This window comes from Phalacrocorax aristotelis, chromosome 1 (genome assembly GCF_949628215.1).
Source record: "Phalacrocorax aristotelis chromosome 1, bGulAri2.1, whole genome shotgun sequence".
NCBI classification, from domain to species: Eukaryota; Metazoa; Chordata; class Aves; order Suliformes; family Phalacrocoracidae; genus Phalacrocorax; species Phalacrocorax aristotelis.
Genome location: NC_134276.1, coordinates 204,231,482 through 204,254,098, shown reverse-complemented (window position 1 = coordinate 204,254,098; position 22,617 = coordinate 204,231,482). Strand labels below are relative to the sequence as shown.

The 22,617-nt window shown below is 40.8% G+C and overlaps 1 protein-coding gene across 2 annotated transcripts in view; it reads left to right on the top strand.

Moving 5' to 3' along the window:
• LHFPL3 (LHFPL tetraspan subfamily member 3) overlaps positions 1 to 22,617 on the top strand; it is a 259,589-nt gene that overhangs the window by 168,363 nt on the left and 68,609 nt on the right. For both annotated transcript variants that reach the window (XM_075081409.1, XM_075081410.1), the window contains exon 2: positions 5,462 to 5,698. In XM_075081409.1, the coding sequence (XP_074937510.1) occupies positions 5,462 to 5,698 (237 nt within the window). The remainder of the gene's footprint in view (positions 1 to 5,461; positions 5,699 to 22,617) is intronic.

The window sequence follows — 22,617 nt, the reverse complement described above, 5'->3', positions numbered from 1 at the left end:
GTAAACACAGATAATTATTATCCCACTCATTAGTACAGTCCATATCACTCAAGGGAATCTCAGTTGCATGGGTGGGCAGCCTCTGTGTTCACTCAGAACTGTATTTGACCCTGCATCTTCAGCCACATCCCCCTCACCCTTTCTTTCTTTCCCAGGTATAAGCTCCTGAAAGACTGTAGTGCTAATGAATGTCCCCTGCCACAGTCCTCACCTTTCCTTTTGCTCTGTCCTAGAAGTTCACTCCACCAACACAGCTGGCAAAAACTCCATTCAATTTATTGGAGTTTAATGGATCACTGTTTTTGTAAATAGCATTTAGAAAAAATTCTGAAAACGAAGAATCTCTCTGTTTTTGGAACCATGGAGGCTTCGAGGCTCTTGCACGTGTGGGTATGGAAAGAAAATAGCTGGTCAGTGTAATTCCCATTCTATTTTTTTGACTCTTTTGGCAGAGCACTTGCCATCATCATACTCTACATGCAAGCAAATTAGGTATGTTGTCAGGAAAAGAATGAAGATGAAAGAGGAGTCCTGCCAGCGGGAATTTCTCAGTACTGGTTTCCTGTGTAACAGTCAGACTTTTTGTAAATAGAATCTCATTCCATGCAATGATATAATATTAATCTGTCACCATATTTGGCACAACCAAATATAGTTCATGAACTACTTGCTTGCTAATTACCATTTGAGCTCATGCACAGAGCACAGGCTGTGATAATATTAGCTTGGGCAGAGTCACAAATATGTCAGTGCCAGCAACAATTCAGTGCCTGTTTCCAATCTCTGAAAGTGTCATATCTACATCCTTTTGTCCCAGGAGGTAAAATCCTGGACTTCCTCTCTTAGTTCGAATAATTTGTCTTGTCACTCAGAGCCCTAAAGGAAAACCATGTGACAGTTTCTGTTAGCTGTTCATAAGAGAAAAAAGCTTTTAAGAAGAGAGTAAATGTATATCAGGCATGTTTAACTACTAATTAATTATTTTTAAAAGCTTGAAAGGCTTCACCAGACTCCAGTGTGTAGGAGAAACAATTTGTTACCCCAAATCTGGTAAGAAAATTACAGGAAGGACTGGAGCAAGCCCAGGGCCATTGTCACAAAGCCACTATTCCTGCCAGGAGCTTTCTCAAGCAACCAAAGGGAAAATGATGTGGAGATTATTCTTCTAAGTTTTACAATTGCCCAAATAGTTCTGAATGGTGTCAGCGACACTAATCAGTCATTTATCAATTTCCCCCTGTTACTTCTCAGGAAAGCTCTTGATTAGTTACAGAGGTCCTAGGCTGGGCTGTCTGCAGCCTTAGGAAGATGGCGTTAATCCGGTGTATTCAGCTCACACACAGATGACTGCCTTCATCCAATATAGATTTAACTTCTTCCTTACTTGAATGAAAAAGTCTGTAGCAATTGATGATTTAAGTCTTTTTATTCAATAGGTGAGCTTTCCAAATCCAAAAGTTTCTGAATTTATTAGAACTGGATAGTAGTAAGACAGTAGTAGCCTTTGTACATTTCCATTTCAGTCACATTGCCATTAAAGACAGTGGAAGTTTAGACAAAGATATAGGACACATGTCTGTGTTATAAAAATCATCTGTTAGCAGCTTCACTGAAATTGCATAAAAAGGTTTCCATTTTTCAGATTTGTATAAAACTGAAAGTAATTTCCCTCTAGAGAAAAATCTTCTAATCCTCTTTAGAAGGATTAAAATGCAGAAATTTCTAGCTATACAAAGTAGATCTGTAGGTGGATTTTATACCTGTCTTTTCGGTCTTGTAGCTGATAAATGAATCATTACCTGTTTCATATTATTGAGCAAGTCTGTATTCTTAAAGGCATTCAGTGCAAAATATTCCCTCAGCAAGTGAAGACTCGAGGTTGACTAATCTTACTTATTTTAACCATTACAGGTAAGGTATGATTCTTGCATCTGAACATGTTGACCAAGCAGTTATCTAGTAAAAAGCATGTAAACTGTATAGGCAAAGGAGGTATCTGCCTTTATGCAAAGGGATCTAGTCCAGCCACTATTTACCTGTGTGTCTTATTACCAAGAAAAGTCCAACTGCCGTCAACAGAATGACTTCAGAAAGTCAAGCCAATATATCAAAGCATGCAGGAACAGAATTCAGGGAAGATGAGTTAATTAGAAATCTGAGGAACTCAGCTGGGAAGCTGTGCACTGAGTTCCTGAGATAAGGGCCCATATTTTTAATTACCTAGGTGGAAAAGAACAAAGTTAAATTATTTTTAGGAAATACTAACAACATATGTCTGATGTTCTACATAATAAAAAAAAAACACCACAAAAATATTGGTATTTGCTAATTATTCTTGCACTTTAGCAGAAAAATCCCAAGTCTGTTGATCATTAACTAAGCATTAAGCTTCCTCTCATTTGGGGATGATTAATAAAAGTAAACTGCCTTTGGTAGTTGCTGTTATATAGTAAACATTTGTCAACTTTTACCTGGGTAAATGTGGACATTTTCACCACACCAGGAGTATGCAGATTTGATGCAGTTTTTCAACGAAATCCCTCACGACTGTGAAGGCAATGCTTATGTGCTGACTGCAAGAAACCTTTCTGAAAGCGTGTGCCACCAGCTCAAGAAAGAAAATTATTGTACATTTTGTCTCTAAAATCTTTGGAAGACTTTATGAAATTGTGTAAATGAGTTAAGGCAGACAATAGGCAACTACAGTTTGTCAAACCTGCATGTTCTGAGTAAATCAGTCCTTATCTAATTGTCCTTGTTTCTAAGCCTAATTGTCCTTGAAAGTATTATAAGCTGTTATATTTTCACACAAATGAACTGCTTAGGAAGAATTTGTCAAATGCCTTAGGCACAGGTTTTATTCTATGACAGATGCTTTCCGCAGACATGCTTTCATGGCTTTGTCTACAGCAATTGTGTAGATGTCAGAAGGAATATACCATTCCTGAGCTCTGCTTTCACATCTCTTTTCCAGTATTTCATCATATTGATTCAGTGCAGGTGTGTTTTTGTTTTGTGGACATTAGAGGTATGTAAAATGACAGTGCTTATACTTGTCCAGAAGAGCAAAGAACTTATTGCAATTCCCAAAGCAACTGCAGCTGTTAGTTTCACAAGCTGCTCTGTGTATGAACTATGTTTTCCAGAGGTCTGGTTCAGCAGCCATTTAAAAGGCTAAAAGCCACACAGTGTGTTCTTTTCAGTTAGCACATGTACTTTCAATTTAGAGCACAGTGCACCAATATAGTATTAAGAGTTATAAAACATGTTTTAGGATCCATTGTATCTCATCAGCCATACTAAGAAAGAAGGGCTAATGCTGGAAATATGCTTGTTTCCAGGTTAGAAATCACAGTACAGACAATTACTGAAAGCATATGGATTTTCTGATTCTCCTAAATGCAATAAAAACTAAGGAATGAACCCATTCACCATAATATTTTTTTTTTAGATTTTTCTTATTTACTTTATTTTTATATCCTATCCTCCCCTACTGAAGATGCCCCTGTGCCATTGCCCTGGCTAGTGCTGCACTCACGTTGTTTGCTTCAGTGAAGCCAACGAGACCATCATCATGACCAAGGGCTGCAGTTAAGCTTATGCATGCACTATTCCCATTGCTCTGATATGAAATATGCCATGAGGACCCAGCTGCTCTCTCCCCAGTTACCAACAATCTGCCTCCCAGCCAAAAATCAGCTCGGGTTGGATGGGACCTCTGGAGACCGCCTGGCCCATCACCCCAGTCACAGAAGAGCCAACTTGCATGGAGTTTCCCAGGGAAAGACATTGTCCAAAAGCAGCCGGCAAGTTACAGGTCATGCCTCTGCTGCACTCCTTCAGCTGCACTTGGTGATGGTCCCTGCAGGCAGTGGGAAGCCAGGTCCTACACAGAAGTATGTTCAGTCCAGTCCTACGAGATTGGTATATTGGCCTGTTTTCGCAGCCTATGGATTTTCTCATCTTGCGTGACTCAGTTGGGAGAGACCACGTTAGTGAAGATTCAGATTACGGGTTTTCTTTCTTTTTTCGTGTGTGTGTTTCTGTAATGATGTATCACTATCTCAGGACACATCATATCCTCTCAGGGGCAGAAGCCCTGCTGCTGCATCCCTGTCACAGTACCCTCCACCACAAAGCACATGCTCCAGTAGGAAGGAGGGCAAACAACCTCCAAGAAGGCGGCTCCCCAGTGACCACAGGACACATGTCTGAACAGCAAGTCTTGTGCCAGTCCAAGGCTGTGGCCAAACCCAGGCTAGTAAGATGCAGGGGTATGGGCTGTCACAATGCTCTAGAACCCAGCAGGACCATGCTTGAGGTCTTCTTACCCAGGAGCATGGATGTCCAAGATGTGGGTGGCCAGGTACAAGTAATGCGATGCGTGCTCAGCCCTCACCCTGGCACCATCCAGGCAGGGGACATCAGAGCGACTGCTGGCCAGTGGACGAGATTGACTCTGCTTCAAGTGATGGACCACATTACTTTTGAAAAAACAAACTTGTCACAACATTTTGCCTGCTTCACAAGAGCCATGTTGGCCCGTGACACTACCTGCTGTCCCACAGCAGGGCAGTTTCCCTGGGAACCAAGGGTCAAAGCAAATTTCTGCTACTTAAAAAATTGAGTTCAGCCTTTTAGCAGTCACCCAGACTGATGGATGAGGACCCAAACACCCATCCTTTGCCTCTGTCCCCACCATGGTATGGCTGCCCCTATCCAGAACAGCTGGTGGTTGATGTCAGCTAGCTTTTCATGCAGGTGGAGGCTTTTAATTTTTCTTGGTGTTAAAAGGATCAGCGCTTTTTCGTGTTTGAGATGTCATGTGGTGCTTTCTGAGACAAAACAGATCAGAAGTTGACAGCAATGTTGACAGCTTATTTTTCCTAGCAGAACAATGTCATTCCTTGTGTTTTGGAGGACTACAAATCTTATGCATAAAACATATTTCAGTTAAAGGGGTACTGCCAACTGACAAAAAAACCCCCTTGCTATTACCTATGTGTGTTACAAGCACTTAGATTACCAGAGATAATAGGTAGGTTCTTTTCCTCTCTTTTTCTCTGGTTTGTTTGCCTGACCATTTGACAGTAAGCCCATGTTTCCTTTGAATAGCCAGGTTATTAATAATTTCCCCCTTTTGTTTTGTGTGAGTGTTTCATATTACAATGAAGAAATCAGTCTCACCAGGAATATGTGATTGTATTGGTACAAAAACTGGCCAATGATTTGGGATTTAACTTTCTGTTTTTAAAACAAGGTCTGCAATTGATGTTGCATCTTAGGTTTTTATATTAAATACTTAATCACAGCATATAATTCTGTGACTTGTTTTTAAGTAACCTGGCTTTGAAGCTCAGGATGGAAAAGTGTGTTGCTTTAATGATAAATGTGTAGGTTCTCATCAAAACAAAAGTTTGGTCTCATTATTCCATTGTTCTCCTTTTCTTTTTTCTCCAAGCTGCCTGTCTCGTCCTGGGTTGTATGATTTTTCCTGATGGCTGGGATTCAGATGAGGTAAAACGGATGTGTGGTGAAAAGACAGACAAGTACACGCTGGGGGCTTGTTCAGTCCGCTGGGCATATATCCTGGCAATTATTGGAATCTTGGATGCCCTGATCCTCTCATTTCTGGCATTTGTGCTTGGCAACAGACAAGACAGCTTGCTAGCAGAGGAGCTCAAGTTGGAAAACAAAGGTAGGACTGCTTTAGAAACACTATTATTGGGTGGCCTCGAGGGCAGTTGCTTAAAAACAATTATTGGTTTCATTATATTTTACACTTAAAAGTTGGCATGCTGGCTTACTTCCAAAGTTACTGGGAAAGAGGAAATGCAAGGTGCAGAGGAAGTTTTGCTTTTCAGCCGCCAAAACCTAAGAAAGCTTGAGATTGCCGTAATTGCTGCATTATGCATGACTTAACCTTAACAGTTTTTAGGGCTGTAGATGGGACGGTTTTGTGTTACCCACTTGTACATTATTTCATTAGCATTTAAGTTTCACTGTCTCCATCTTTTTCTGTACCCCATGGAAGATTTGTTCATTTGCTTCTTTTAAGATTTTGCATTGTAATATGAATGGCTGTAATATGGAATTCCACTGTATGTGTTAGCACAGTACACAGTAAGGGGGGAGGGTTGGCTTGGGAGATTGGTAATGAGCTGTGTAATGGGACCGCCTATACAGCGAGGCACTAGTGGACTAAAGATCAGAGCCAGGAATGAAGAAGAATCCTAGTTCTTGTTTGATTGTGTTGCTTTGAGCTCATTAGCTCACAGGAATCTAGGATGCTGTAGTAACTGAATATTCATGCAGTGGGTTGGGGATAAAACACACTTCTAGATTAAGAACATGAAGCTGGCTCAGCACAGTAGTTTATGAGCACAGTTTCAAGAGGAGAGATGCTGTTTTGTGAGTGTGTCCAAGCCTGGCTGATTTCTGCAGCCCCTTCACCTCGTACTACCCCAGCATCCACAGCTGTGTATCTGACATGACAGATACCACAAGAGGGCACATCCCTGCCTTGTCTTTTTAATGGGCCTATTGTCCCTGCATCTGTCTAATCCCTTCTGAACCTGCTGATACTGTCAGCTTCTACAGCACCGTGTGGCAGTGAGTTCCTGAAGCTCACTACTGACTGCTAAAGAAGTACTTTCTTTTATCTGTTTCACACTGATCCCCTGCTGTTTTCACCAAGTGTCCCCTAGTGCAGGATTCTGCATTCAGCTCATCTACCACCTTTGTAATTTTGTAGGTTGCTTCTAATAATAGAAAGATATTAGGAGCCTTTCACCACTGGATTGGAAATCAAAAGGTGTTTGGCAGCCTGTGTTGTACAAAAATAGCTGGTCTCAGTCCTGCACCAGAAGGACCATTATCCACATATCTGAAAGCACCGGCACACTGGCCCCAGCTTGCTGAATTGCAGACAGTCAGCACACTCAGCCAAAGATAAATGGACTTGAAGATTGAACTTCACATGTGATTCTAGACCTGGTTAGAGTCTACTAATGTTGTAAGTTAAGGAAAGTGTATGCTGCTTGCAGTTGCATGTGTACATTTGTTCCGCAACTAAACTGAGGGCATCAGTTTCAAGGACTGTCCCTGTGGCCCTTTTCTGTAAGGATAATATTCATCTGCATTTGAAAATGAAAATACTTATCAAAATAACATTCGTAGCTATGCCACAAGTGCTTTTGACATCAGCACTGTGTCTGATTTGTCTATACCATACAGAGCTCATGAACTCTACAACTGCTTGTATCGAAGAACCTCATCTGTTTTGGCACCTTATGAGCAAAAAACAGCTTCTGGAGGCTCATCACCTCTCACATTGTTGGCACAAGCTCCTGCCAGAACATTTGGTCCTCAGCATGTTGGACAAAATCATTCAGCAGCTCATTTTCCTTGGATTAAGCACAAAAATGTACTACACCACTAGCTTCAAAGCAAACCAGAACTCGACAAAAAGAGACCCACCCCACTTTGTCCTTCACAGTGAAGCCTAATGTTCACCACTTTTTAAACTGTCTTTCAAATTAAAAGAAAAAAAACCAACTTGTCTTCTAAAAAGGATATCCTCTCCCTCCTCATGACAAAAAGCTTCTGCTAAGCAACAACAGGGCAAGTCTAAATTCCTCTGCAGCCCCCGGTGGTTCTCCAAACCCTCTTTATAGCTGCAGCCCCGGAGGAGTCCAAGGAGAGCACAACAGGGGCATGGGTGGACACTGCCAACCCAATCAGTGGTGGGGATGTGGCAGGTACCAGTACCAGCAGAGCACCAGCTCTCCACTTTGCTGGCCAGATATCAGTCCTTCTTCTGGCATTTTGGACGCCAGAAGAACCCGTCTGCATCCTAGTAATCAAAAATCCTACTGAGACAAGGCACGAGCACTTAATTCTATCCAGGGTTCTCTGATCTCTGTACGAAACAGGCTGCAGCTTGCTGTCCCCAACACCATGCTGATGGAGCAGGGCTCTGGAGCATGGCTCCTGCAGACCAGGGAGAGGTTTCTGCCAAAAAGGCTGCACTCTGAAGCAGGCACTGGGATGTGTAGGTCATACTCATGCATTTTTGCGGCTAGAAGTCATTTAACAGTGTTTAGGAGGAAGATTTTGGGTTCATGTGGCCAGGATTGTGAGGCAGGTTTTGTAATCCTGGCAGTCACTGGCTGCATGCTCAGGTGACCAGTTTGGGGCAGTGGTCTGCAGTTAGAGGGGGTGTTGATTACTTATAGTTTAATGATGAAGAAGCTGGTAGAACATTAGGGCCAACACTTGTCTTTGAGTTCGCACCAAACAACCTCCTGTCTGTATCCCTGGCACACACTGCACTTGCATGAGGGCTTTGACACTTACCCCATAAATGATATCCCCTTGTCCTCTTTCAGATTAAGAGATATTGGAGAACTGCTCATCAGCATTAGTCCACATGTGAAGTATGCATGCATCTCTTGGAAATGGTCGGGATGTGAAAATACTGGAATACGCAGATGTCACCAGCATGCTTCCCATATAGACAAGAAGATAAGACTAAGGATATAAGCAATACCACCCTCAGCCTCCCAAGCTACACTTACAATGTGAAGTCAAAGCCCTCGTAACAAGTAGCCATGAATATTAAACACCCCTCACCCCTTTTCCCTCATCCTCATGAGGTCTGCCCCTAGGCCTGTGCTGGCTCCTACTTCTAGATTGGCAGGCATGGATGAGAACATCCCTTTCTCAAGGAGTCGTCCTGCGCTGCTGCTGTCTTCCAAGGGGCAAAAAAGTGTGGCCAGATGGTCAGGGCTGTCCATTAAGTGGGACCCCAGTGACTCCTTCCCCTTGGTGGTGGTGATGTCCTCTGGTCACAGGCCTGTACATCCCATAGACTGTGATAAGCAAGGCGTCCCCTTAAAGGACAGTCATGGCGCCATCATGGCTTTTTTGGAGAATGCACCTGGGGAGCAAACAACACTGTACCAGAGAGGAACCTCCGCTTGCCCTGTCAGCTCTTCTCTGCTGCTGGGTCTTTGCCCCACGCATGTAGATATCATTATGGGGTAGCTCAGAGGAGAGGAAGAGACAGTAAGTTAACAGTCACAACAGTGTTCATTTATGTGGAAAAACCTTCAAGAACAAGAAATTATTAGGCAATGATCAGACAGCTGGGCAGCTGCTTTCTTAATTAGGTAATAGTTCTGTCTAGAGGCTTCGTTGCAGATCAGCTCCTGCAGGCTCATTAATGAGAGCCTGTGGCAGCAGTGCAAGTACCTGGCTCCACAGCTGTTTCTGAGCATTGGTGACAAGCAAACAGTTAAAAGCATATGAAATGCAACAAGATGGCAAAAATGTGAGAAGATTACAGAAAAAGAGGAAGCTGCGCTTCTCTGTAGACTTACCATGCTGAACTGTCCACCTGATTTATGCTTTTGATGGCTACGGTTCTGGATATTTACATAGGTTAATGAATGCTCATAAGTTAAAATTATTCATGAGAGAAGACAGCTGTATTTTTGCCATACAAGAAAGTTTTCTTTTTCATTACATGATGAAAATAGTGCTTATTCATTTATTTGCTTAGGTGTGAGAGTAAACTACCATGTGGGTTTCATGTTTCAGAAATATAACTCAAGTTTAGCAGACTTTCTTCAGGTTATAGTCTATTTAATGCAGTTTCCTAATCATGCAAATTTTACACAACAATCTATACCTTTTTCATTTAGGAGACTGTGTTTTGAAGAAAAACAATATATTTCTAAAAAGACTTTCACATTATGTTTATGCCTTTAGCAAAAGGAGGGGAGAGAACAGTATTACATAGTTTTCCTTAATTTATAGGAACTAATGGTAATGACTTAAAAGCCTGCATGTTATTAAACTCATGGCATGCACGGTGATAACAAAAATAGTAAGAATTCACCTTAGCTTTAAGCGTCATCAACACCATTTTGAGTGAGCCATCAACAACAGGCATAAACCTTGATGTGTTGTGCAATGACGTAATGTAACATTTTGAACTGTAATGCCTTAATGACACAAAATTAAAGTTCTGGCCAAAGGGTGAAGAGACCAAATGAGAAGTTTCCAAAGGAAATTAAGAGTGCAAGGCAATTATTTTTATGGTAGAAAATCGCAATATGGTCTGCATTTTGAGTGATAAATACAAGGGCATTCAGAAGAAACTATCCTGTTAAGTAATATCAGTCAGAGCAGGTGGATGATGCACTTTGTGAACAGCTGTGGATTTTCTGATGGATAGAACAGCTTCACAAGGTGTTTATGTTTAACATCTGACTCATCTTTGGGGCCCATATGATCACAGATAAGCGATTTGCACTAAAGATTTCCTGGAGTTACAAGCCTAAGGCTGAAACAGATAAAAGGAGCCAGGAGCTAGACAGGAGATTTGAAGGATTCATCTACCTTGCAGTGATTGCAACTCACATGGACTCAGACTACACCACATCACTCCCAACAGCCACACTGCAGTGAGCTCATCTCACAGCTCAGTGCAGGATGCCCAACACAGGACTTGACAGTTGCTTGACACTTACACCTCATTATTCTCCATACCAGTGCTGTCAGGGCCTGATCCAGGTTGTTGAAGGCTGGCTCCATATATCTGTCTGAGCTGCAGTCACTGCAGAATAAACACCCTTAAAGACAGAAGCTAAAAGGGAGTTGTTTCCGTGTGACAAAGCAGTTTTCTGTAAAAGAAGAAAACTAGTCTTGCAGAGATTTGCGCACCTTTGGCAAGAGAATCTCCTTCTCTAAACAGGAATAGTCTACTCACATGATTGCTACTGCAACAGAAAACCCCCTGTACAAGGCCTAGTATCTGAAGCTGAGTGACAGGAGGCTAGTGGTGCACTTGTCCCGTCAAGGCACTGCATGATAGAGAGCTCATCAGCTGTCATTCTTCAAAAGGAAAATAGCTCAGGTTACAACGTATGTGCAAACTGCTGTGAAATTGCAAAGTCCTGCTTAACAGCATGTAGTTCTCATGGCATACGCTCACAAATATTCAGGCTAACTTGTTCAAAATTAGGGGAATAAACATATGTATATTACTACCTGATTTAAGTTTTCATATATAGCTACAATGTGTAAAAGAATTGCCAACAGCTCCAGTAGTAATAAAGATTACAAATCCGGTCAGAACACCATGCATACCCCTGTATACCCATGTTCTCTATCCAATAAAATAATGTAGTCCCTTTTTTGTAAAGTTATGTACCCCCTGACCTCCTCCTGATACACAAAAAGTCAGCGTATGCACCTTTTAATTTGAGTTAGCATGTAGTTTTAAAAATAAAAATACTTTCCAAAATAAAATGCAGGGTTTCTGTTACTCTCTTCCCTTTTTTTAGACTGGTATTTCTCTTCATGTCTGTTAGTCTCCTCCCATCCTTCCTTCCTAAAATGTTCAAGAGAGAGCCACTTCGGCTTCTTGCTGCTTCGGTGAAGAGTGCCATGTTCAAAGCACTTAAGGTGACTTTGCACACAGAACCAGCTTGGCCACTTGAATTTCCATTTGAGAAGGGAAACATGGAGGAAACTCATTGGGGAGTATCTGTGATGAATTGCTATAGACAGCCCACCACATGCACTTGCCAGGATGCAGCTGGCCAGAGGAATTTGGAACTACGTCAAAGTTTATGCTCTTGTCTCAGAGGAGAAGTATTTAGGTATCCTGCTTTTCAAAGGTGGAACCAGGCCCTTCTTTGAAGCCCATAGGTTCCAGGTTGGGAACTCCTGGCCTTCATTTCTAGCTTCAAAACATGATTCTCTGCCATGTCAGCCAAGAACAAAGACTTGTCACAGCTGTGAAGAGTTCACATGTTCTCTTTCAGCTTCAACTGACAAGCGGCTCATCTATCATAGCATCACTGCAATTAGATCCAGTTGTTACGTTCTTTGTTTAATTACAACCTATTTTCCTTCAGGTATCAACTCCACAATGAGCTACAAGGAGCTCTGAGTAGAATAACAGTAGGCAAGTAGTACAAGACATATTTCATCTAGAAACTTGCAACTATAAACCAAACTAACAGAATTTTTTATAATTTTTTTCCCCAAAATTTCCTTATTTAGGTAATGGTAACCATTTGCCTCTGATTTCAACTATATAAATAATATTTTCAAAAGAGAAAGTATAAACATGGAGATTTCATTGTGTTTTGGCATCAGAGGGAACTTAATCTTTCCAGGATAAAGATTCTTATAGCCCTGCTGTAGGATCTATGCCCAAGATATGAACTTTCATCCAGGTACTGTATAAACAGTCATTGTATCAAAATCCAGGACTGTCCTTTGCAGTGCCTTAGTGTCATGCACTCTCTTGCCCCATGTATGTTGAATTCTGTCACATGAAGCAGAACAGCTCCAGCCAGAGGATTTTTGGGCTCCCTCCTCCACAGCAGTCTACAGTATGTTGTGTAGGATACGGTTATTAAAGATCAGAGCTGGAAGTCTGAGAAACTCCCACTTGAGGAGAGAATGTCCTCAAATTAAGGCAGGTAAAAACTCAAAGTATTTTGGAGGTTTTAGTAGAAACTGAATGGACGATACTGGGGAGTGAGACCAGAAGTCAAGTTTCTTCGATACAGACTTAGAAGAGACTTCCAGGTCTTCCTTTTGAAAATGTCTACTTTTGTGTTTACAAGCATGTGAGAAGCTACTTAGATATTTCTACTGGTATTGAGTGGTGGTAAGGCAAAAACCCTGCAGTGGTGTTCAGAACAGCTGAGATTGAATCCTGGTTCTCTTCCTGGGCTTGGATCTATCATTTGATTTCTCCCTTTCATTGTCTTTTCAATGGGGAGGAATGAGACTGACTTTGTTGATAAGGTATGTTGTGGTTCAGCAATGAAAGGTGAATTAGGAAAGGTAAACGGTAGTGGAATTATTATTAAAGTATGTATTCTGAGACTAAGCCCTGATAAAAGTATTTTATCAGGGAAATATTTTACCAATGTGCTAAATGAAGACACCCTTAAGGGGAGGCAAATGAGGCATCAAAACTAAAAGTTGAAAGCTGATTAAAATACCTTATTAAATAAAGGTCAATCTTTCAGTAGAGCTGATTGATACATCAGCTGATCCAACAGTTCCTTTCCAGCTCTACTTCCTATAATGCGAAGGTGAAATTAGTCCTAAACGTATGCATTAATTACTTAACTGAAGAAGTTGGAGACCATGAATAAAGAGTTCTAGTTCCCCAGTGCTTAATGCAGGAAAAATATGGTGAACTGCTTTCTGTCTCATAGAAAGATGGAGCCCACTTGCTGTTACATTCTGTAAGGAGTCCCATACAATAGCTTGGTTAAAGACATTATTATTCCATTTAATGAGCTCGAGGTATGAGGACCAAGTATGGGGACTTAAAGGCATGCTGGTAGCAAAAAACCTAGGCAGCCTCAAAAAAATGCTTCTTAAACAGTATTGGGAACTCAATGCTTTGTATGGGCTCTGTGCTCAGTTGAAAAGTTCTGTAGGGCAGCAGAGCACAGAGGGGTTGAGCATTACAAAGTGGAGTGACATGATGCATGGGAATGGGGGATGAAGTAATTAAAAAGTGCTGTTACAAGCTAAAACAAATCTCCGGGCTGGTCAAGACAAGTCCATACAAAGCCTGGACAGATCTGGAGATCTGTGTTGTTAACTTAAAAGGAAGGCTATGGCCTGTTACAAGCAAGACTAGAAAGTGACAAGAGCTAGAAAGTGACAAGTCTGACTGTGCCATTACTAGTAGTAGCATTGGAAATGGTGTTCTGAAGCTTCGACAAAAAAATCTGAGATATTTCACAATACATAGATATATAAAAGGGAAGTAGCTGGCACATATTTCATTCTGGGTAGGGCTAGTCAAGTTGTCCGAAAAGCGGATTCATTGCCCAGTGTGCAATGAGTCAATAATCACACGCTCAGGAGAGACATTGCTAATTTATTTCAGGGTTGCGCAAGCCTGGGTGCTTGGTGGTTTTCCACAAATCAAGCACACCAAAGCTGCCTACCTCATTATATTTACACAATAAATCCATACATATTCTGCCTAATACATATTCATTCTAATCTACACAGGTTGCGTAATGGCATTAAGTCACTCCTCTTGGCTCCGCCTCAGATTCTTCTGCGCATGCCTTCCTCTCTTCAGGGGTCTTTGGTGGTCTTTACAGATGAAGTACCCTACCCCTTTTTACCCATATATGGTTGTATGTTACACAAGGACAATTTAAGGCTATTTTCTCTTGCCAACTTTCCTTAATTTTATTCTAAAAGGAACACTTATCCTTGATTAAATGGATAATCGCTGATGGCCAAGATATCCCATCCCTAAGCTTAGGTTAAACAATCAAACATGAAACAGTCCTTGATCAAAGAGAGTCTTGATTCATGCTAATTAAACATATACAATACCTGTTCTTTTTTTTTGGGGGGGGGCATTTGTTCTCTTACAATCATCTCCCCCCTTTTTGAGGCTTGAGGTGTCTTAACACCTCTAAGTCTCAAACCATTCCTTTGTATCTCCTCAGGGTACACTGAGTAAGACAACAGAATCACAGAATCACAGAATCACAGGTTGGAAGGGACCTCAGGGGTCATCTAGTCCAACCTTTCTGGGAAGAGCACAGTCTAAACAAGATGGCCCAGCACCCTGTCCAGACGACTCTTGAAGGTGTCCAACGTGGCTGAGTCAACCACTTCCCTGGGGAGATTATTCCAATGGTTGACTGTCCTCACTGTGAAAAATTTCCCTCTCGTGTCCAATCAGAGTCTCCCCAAGAGCAACTTGTGTCCATTCCCCCTTGTCCTCTCCATGGGACTCCGTGTAAAAAGGGAGTCTCCGTCTTCTTTGTAACTACCCCTCAAGTACTGGTACACGGTGTGGTTGTGATTATTAATACGATTAATAAGATAATTACAAACAGTTGCTTTAGCCATCCTAAATTAGGAAGCCACGAGGCTAACCAAGGAAGATCCAGTCCCTCTGTTTCATAAGCTCCAGAGGCTAATTTTCTCAATTGTTGTATTTTCTTTTCTAGTAACAGTGAATTATCTGAGAAATTAAAACAACACATTCCTTTAAATTCCTCACAACCATGGTTGTGTCTTAACAGTAAATAGTCAATAGCTGCTCTGTTTTCTCAGGTGGCTTCTCAGATTTGGGTCATTTCAATACTAATGACTGCCAAGGTCTGTGAAGTATAATTTATATCTTTTACCAGCACAAAAACAAGAATGTGGTAATTCAGAGCTACCCAGGCTCCAGGGGTGAGAATGGCAGCTGCCATGATTTCACTTGGACTATGTAAAATGATTTGTGAATCACAGGTAGCTGATAAACTTCTCTTCTTTTTCTCGATTCATGTTGTAATTCTTTCTTATTTAAAAGTAAGGGGGCCAATCTTCCTATAGAGCCTCACACAAACAGAATCACAGAATCTGCTTTTTGGACAACAGTCACACACAAAGATTATCATACCCCACCATCCACACTTTCTTCTTTTCTGACAGAAACCACATTTTTAGGAGGAACAGCAGAGAGCGGGAGACCTCAGCTGGTTTTGCATGAATATTTTTGGGCAAAGTGTTAATGTAGACTAAGAAAAGCAAGGCAGGTTTGTGCCAAGAATCTGGACTGTGACTGGGAACAGCTGATCTATGAGGACATTTCTGCTGTCCAGTCCAGCCTGCCATTTCAGAGAGCTGCCCAGGCTGTCCATATGTTCACAACAGCCTTAATGTCTTGTCCTCTCACACGGGAAGCCTGTAGAACTGAGCTGTAATTGTTCTGTCTTGAAGCAAGTTCTAGTGATTTTCTTGAAAATCTCATGCTTTAAAAAGTTATTAGTTTCTGTATCTCATTTCCACTGTGAATTTATTCTATCTGCAAACAAAACATCTGAAAAAAATGCAGGTAACCTCTTTTACTGGGCATAGTGTCAAAAGAAACAAAGGGTGTTGTTGGTGGCTTTAGAATAAAGGAGCTATCAAAAAATCCAAATCAAAGCAAGGCAAACAGTCCTGCTTCCTAATGTTAAATTCAGTGAGACGTTTAAGTCATACCTAAAGAGATATTTGAGATATCTGGCTTTTCCTGGTTTCTGTTACAGGTCCAAGACCACTTACTACAGTAACAAGTAAAAGTTGTTGGCAGTATAGTTTTCCTCGATTTTGCCAGTCATTATTATGTTGCTTTATTCTAGAACCTTGAAACTGTTCCTATCATTTCTGGACCACTTCCAGAGTTGACCTGGACTTTCTGTTGAGTCCCTCACCTTCTCCTGAATGACAAGCTTGTGGTCTCCAGGCTGTCATTCCCACTGACCTCTCCTTGGATGGCTGGGAGCCTGGCCCTTGGACAGGCCCAGACTAGGGCACCCACCTATTTTAGTTCCTTGGCTCTGAGATGACCTTACTAGGGCCAGGTTTGCTGCGACTGAAAGTTAGGGTTCTGCTCCTGACTGCCAAGATCTTTGTCTGTTGGCTTTGATATGTCTGTACAGTTTTACTTGATACAATACCAGAAAACAGAAGCAGAAGAGAAAAGAGATGTGATATTCATGAGTAATATTGCACTCAAGATTGCTATAGGTGTGTACTAACTTCATTTGCTAGAAGGGCAAACAACAGATAACAACTGAAATTATAATCCAAAGATCTTCTGTCAAATTTTCGCCTATCTCTTGTATTTGGAGGATTTTTTTTTTCTTAATTCATGTTTTTAAATGAAATAAATGCTTTTGTTCTTAGCACATAGTCCATGTTATTATGTTTAATCTTTCAGACATTTGGCATGCAAGCACTCCAGCTGTCAGAAATATTTTTATACACCTACTTCAAGAGCACTTAGCATGAAATGTACTCTACAGACATGGTAAAACTGAAAATAGAGGTTTAGTTGCAATTCCGTTTGACTGAATGCATTTACAACACCACAGCACATTTGATTTTATGAACCACTTTCACCTTAGTTTCGTAAATCTAAAAATATTCAGGATCATAATGAGCTGGCATGAAGATGTCATTGCAAAAAGTTATTAATCTCAAAATGCTCTTTCATCTCAAAGCATTTGCACCTTTCTAGGTGGCAGCGTTTGACACAAGACAGACCCTTGTTCCTCTGGTCCCTATATGCTATTTCCCTCAGTTCCTGGCTTCTGATGTTCCCAACTGATTCTGTCCTAATCAATGAGTGTATTGTTCCTGTCTAGTACGTGCATGCTGAAAACAAAACTCAGTGCTCTTTGTGTAACTCCGTGTCTGATCAGCATGGTCATTTAAACTAGTCTCCACAGGCTGTAGGATGGCCCAAATCCCCTCCCGTTTATCAGCACTGCATAAACTGTAGAATCAGAGCTGGACACCGTTCCAGGACTCTGCCATATTCAGTGCGTGACTACGTTTCTTGCTCCTTGATGTATCATTTTGTATCAGGCCATGCTTATAGAATCAGTCATTTGGTAATATACATAAAGATTTCTTTGATCCTCTTCACCACAGCAATTGAGAGAGAGAGAAAATGGACATTGCCACTGGCTTCCAGCAATCTCAAGAAAATCTGGATGTTGTAGGTCTATCTCTTCCTCCTTACTAGATGGAGATGAAAAGATGTGAAGAAGAGGAGACCAGGAGCCACCTTCTTTCTTTTCCACATGTGCACTGAATTCAGACACAAAAACATCCCAGCATAAGTCCTGTTCTCTGAACTAACAGTGTCAGGGTGCTTTCCTTCCCCACGCTTCCAAGGGTTTAATAACCTTTCACTGCACATGGACAGTTCAGTCAGTAAAGGTAGATCTTTACAGTATGAATGCTCCCCCACTGTCTGGTATAGCTGAAGACCCTGAAAGCCTAATGTAGGATCTAATAGGTGGACAACCATCTCGAAATACTGAGTAAATCCACCAGGGTTGCTATCAGCAATGAGTTGTAAAGGTAGATAATTTCTTGCTTCCTGAACATAGAGGCAATAGTTTAGCTGTACTTTTACATTTCTACCATGATAATATATGTGAAAGATAAGTGCATATTGGATAAGAATTGAGAAAAATAGCATTATGTAAATGCCTGATAAAATGGATACATCTGGAATCTCTGCAGAGTACAATAGTTCAGTTATTTAGTGGTTTCTTCAAAAAGAGCACATTCAGAAACCAAATTACATTGGCATAGCTAAAATGGACTCATTTTATACAAAATGTTTACTACTATTCTTTTTATTTTTAAGTAGATTACTGAACTAAAATCCTCAAAGCTTTCCCACTGGGCATGTGGGACATGATTATGCAGTGGGGTTTTTTTCATCCTGCAAGATCAGTAAGAATTTTAGAGGGTGGGAGTAAATTGAAACCATTAGAGCAATTCATACACTTTTTAAATGGTCATGAATCTTACTTATACCAATCCTTGAGCACAAAGTTTCAAACAACATTTTTCGGGTATTTTAATGTTTGATATGTATCACATAAGTTCACATTTCCTTTGAAGAACTATCATAACACTGACAATAACAACTGGCTGACCCTTTGCAAATAAAACTCTGATAAAGTAATAAAGATCAGACATATATCCTACAGAGACAAATATTGGTCTACCAGAGAAAGTGGAAGTGTACTAGAAATCATTCAATGTGTTTCAAATGTTAAGGAGAAGAAAATTTTTCAAAGAGTTGATTGGAAATTTGGTACAGAAGCCATGCTGGCAAAGTATAAAAGTGCTGTACTTAGGAGAGCAGCCACAAAAACACAGTACCTGCATCCTCAGTGGAAATGCTGGATTTGGCAACATGGAAAGAAGTAATGCCAAATGGTTAAGGAGCAATTTTGCTTGGGAGAATAAAAATTTGTATCAGCATTAAAGGTGCATTTCTGTGCCCTTTCAGGACTACAGTGTAGCGTCTCATTGTTGAATTTAAAATGATAGTTGAAAACCTCTAAGCACTCACTTACATGTGGCCTCAGCACTTCTAAGCAAAGGGAGTAGCTATCTGAAGAGCAAAACTGTCCTCTGTCGTTCTGCCTCAGTTTTATAAGTATGCTCCCTGCTGCTCTGTAGATGTTAATTCTTAGCCCATATGGGCAAAGATAACATGTTATTAAGTACAATAAATCTTCCCATATAACCATCAGCCCAAGTATTTTCCTGAAGAGGACTGACAAGCTTATCTTAAATAAATCCCTAAAAGGGCTCTGTGAAATTATTAGAAGTTTTATGTTTACAATGATGCCAGAAGATCAGCAGTTTTATACCCTGATCAATCATTTATACACTAGTGAGCAGCTGGCATCCAAGGCTCATCTAACAAGCAGTTCTCACAAAGGTTAGAGGTAGTAAAGTTGTACTCAAACACAAATATAGGTATAAAAATGTTCTTAAAATGCTAAGTATTGAGGATTGTGGCAGGAATTGAGAAGGTTTCATATTTCAGAATAATTTCTATGTAAGATCCCGATCACAAACTATTTGCCAAAGTGTCACCTTCTTCTCTAAGTCCAGCTGAAGCCCATCCATTGCTTTTCAGTGGAGTTAATGTCCTTGCAAATAGATACAGAATGTGTGCTCACCCAAGAGCAGTCTCAAACTTTTGTGGATAGGGTATTACTAACCTTTGTCCTCTGTACTATGGAAAGTGTTTTTGAAATAACAACCTGGGAACTTCTGCAGAAGCTGGAGCTGGGTGCAAAGAGGAAGTCCAAAGGCCACTGCTTGAGTTTCTGCTTGTCACAGGGTGTGCAGGAAGGGAAGTTCATGGTGTTGTGAGGTCCAGCAGGAAAACAGAACAACCAACAGTCTGGTTCCTGTTGGTTCACCTGAAAGGGTTGGTGGCATCTTTGTATTCTTTCCCTTTCCACCCAAATCTGTGCTTTAGGCCCATGGATGTGAGCGCACATGCTTTCAATGGTGCCATCCTCTCAGATTCTGTGCTTAGCAGTTCACAGAGTGCCTTCTTTAGTGTGATCTTACAAGCCTTGAAGAATATATATTTGTACATATACGAGTATCAGGAACATGCAGGACTCTTCAGAGCACTGGGAGCACAGTGAAAGTTACCATGGCAAGAAAATGGGGGAAGCACTGTGAGCGGTCCTGGTGGCTGGTGACGTCAGTCCCCACCATGGCACACTATATGCTACCAAGATTCTTTTTAATATTCTAAAGCTACACCTAAAACACATCAGGTTAGTTCAGCACCCATTAAACCTGCATTACATTTATGCCGTTATTCTTGAGAATATTCTCTAAAGCTCTGCATAGCATTGAAATCACAGTTATCAGCCTGTGTTTGTCTAGACCTATAGTTAGGTTGTCTTCTGGCATAAATAAAGGCCCTCACTGAAAAAGTTACAGAGAGAAAAAGTATAATCTCTTTCCAACTAGGCATTTATAATAAATAATATTAAATGTTCCATTTTCTTTTCTGGTCGCGTTTCCCAGGCTGTCCCTCAGTCCCACCTTGATTCTCCTTTCGTCTTTCTTTTCCCTGCCTTTCTCACCTCTCTTTTCATAGAGCATGTATTTGTGTCCCATTTGCTCAGCAAATCACTTTATTTCACTTTTATTTCAGACCTTCAACTTTCATAATCCCAAGAGTAGGTGTTTTCTCAATTTATATTTTCATAATTATAGAAAAAAGATTATATCATCATTTAAGTAGACAAAAAATAAAAGCAAAAGGGAATTTTTCTATTTTTTAATGTATATCTAGTGTTACTTTCTAAACTCTATCAGTAAAAGCATTATAAATGGTATTGTCATTCTTAGCCTGCTTGGCAAATGGAGGTGAATGTTATCATATAATAAGTATATGTGGGCTGTTACAGCTATCACTCAGATCAAAGTCCACTGCATTGACCAATTCCATTTTTTAACAGGAAAAGAATGCAGCAATTCATCACTTGTCCAGCCTGGTTTATGTTTTGTGCCTTTTTTGTAAGAGTGGAATTTGTGAACTGGCTAGCTTTGACAGTTTGAGGTGCTTGGTACTTTACATTTCTAGATCATTGACTCAAGTATAGCACATATTTGATGAAAATTGACCGAAAATTGAATCTGGAGGATGATTGATGACTGAAGTATGTAAAAAAAGGTTGGTTTCTGCTCAACTGATAGTAGACAGATGCCAACAAAAAAAATACATGTATCTTAACCCTGTACTAGCAAACATTCTAAGTAGGAAGACTCAGAAATTAATGGAGGACATCTCTACCTTTGGATGCGTTCATCACTGGACTCCTAACTTTAGCTATCTAATACCTATTTCCAGAGCTGGAATTTACCTAGACATGCCTCTCAAATCTCTGAAAATCAGATTGTCAGTTGTAGCTGTACGCTTCTACGGGAGAACTTATCTTGGGCCACATATCTCCGGGACACAGGGCCCTACCCACCCTGGGGACAGTGATGCACAGACATCAATGTGATGGATACAAAATGTCCGTTTATTTAGCTGCGTCACACGCTTATATAGCTCTTGCGCTTCCTGTTCCTGCCACTCCTATGGGGAGGAGTCTACCTTTCCGTCACATCCCGTGATCTTCCGGTCGCCGATCCCTGTCTATTCCCCTACATCCAGTATTGAATATCATGCCCCCAAAAAGTGAAGTCTCTTCTGAAGAATGGTAATTGCTTGCTCCTGCCGGGACTGTCCTTGCAGATTGGGTACATGGTGGAGATAGGCGCAGTGTGAATATGTAGGAGAGAGCTGATGCGTTTTGGCAGGACTGTATGGTAGAGCCAAAGGTCAACTTTCAACTGTTTGTGTCTGCCTTGGAAAGTAGAGCAGTCTCTTTTCATTCCCACATCACCTTAGCATTTGAATCCTATTGAATTAGTAAAGTGAATTAACCTAGTATTTGACATTTCTTTCTCTATGTTTTCAAGAAATTTAGTCTCCAGTGATGACAATTTTGCCTTGTCTGCCATTTTCTAGTGACAGATTAGCTCCCAATTCCCAATGAACATAATGAGGTATTTAAGATAAAAATAGTCCTCCTTCTGTGCTCCGCTCTCCCATTTGGATAATCTGATTTTTAACTTGCATTCTTATTTAAAGAAAGAATTTGTGCTTTATAGCAATGAATGGCTGACCCTCCCATCCTTCCAGGACAGCACTAATATTGTTGTTTTTAAAAAGATGATGACAGCCAAACCAGCCTTGTCAGTGGCAGGTCATACACTTGCACACTGCACTACACATTTGGATAACACAAGTTATCCAAAGGATAACTACAAGGAACTGTAGTTCCCTATTTAGGTTTGCAACATGTCCAAGGTCTAGAGTTAAATTCACATACTTTCAGAACTGGTAGCAATGCTGACATTTCTGAATGTTACACTTCCCTGTCCTCTGAGAAGTAGAAGGACTTTTCCAACAACAATCAATATATTCAGAAATTTTACTTTTGTTTCAACAACGCCACCATGATTTCTTGTGGCATGATGTGTACCTGCGAGATCTCAAACCAACACAAAGCCAACTAAGGAGCCTGATTTGACAAACTGCAATTTCAGTGAGCAATAGTATTTCAAGAAACAAGGCCTTTTAATGGATGGCTGTTGAATTTAGTGCTTTGCTTTATTTGGTTGTTTTTTGGGGTTTTTGTGGTGGTTTTTTTTATGCCAGTACAT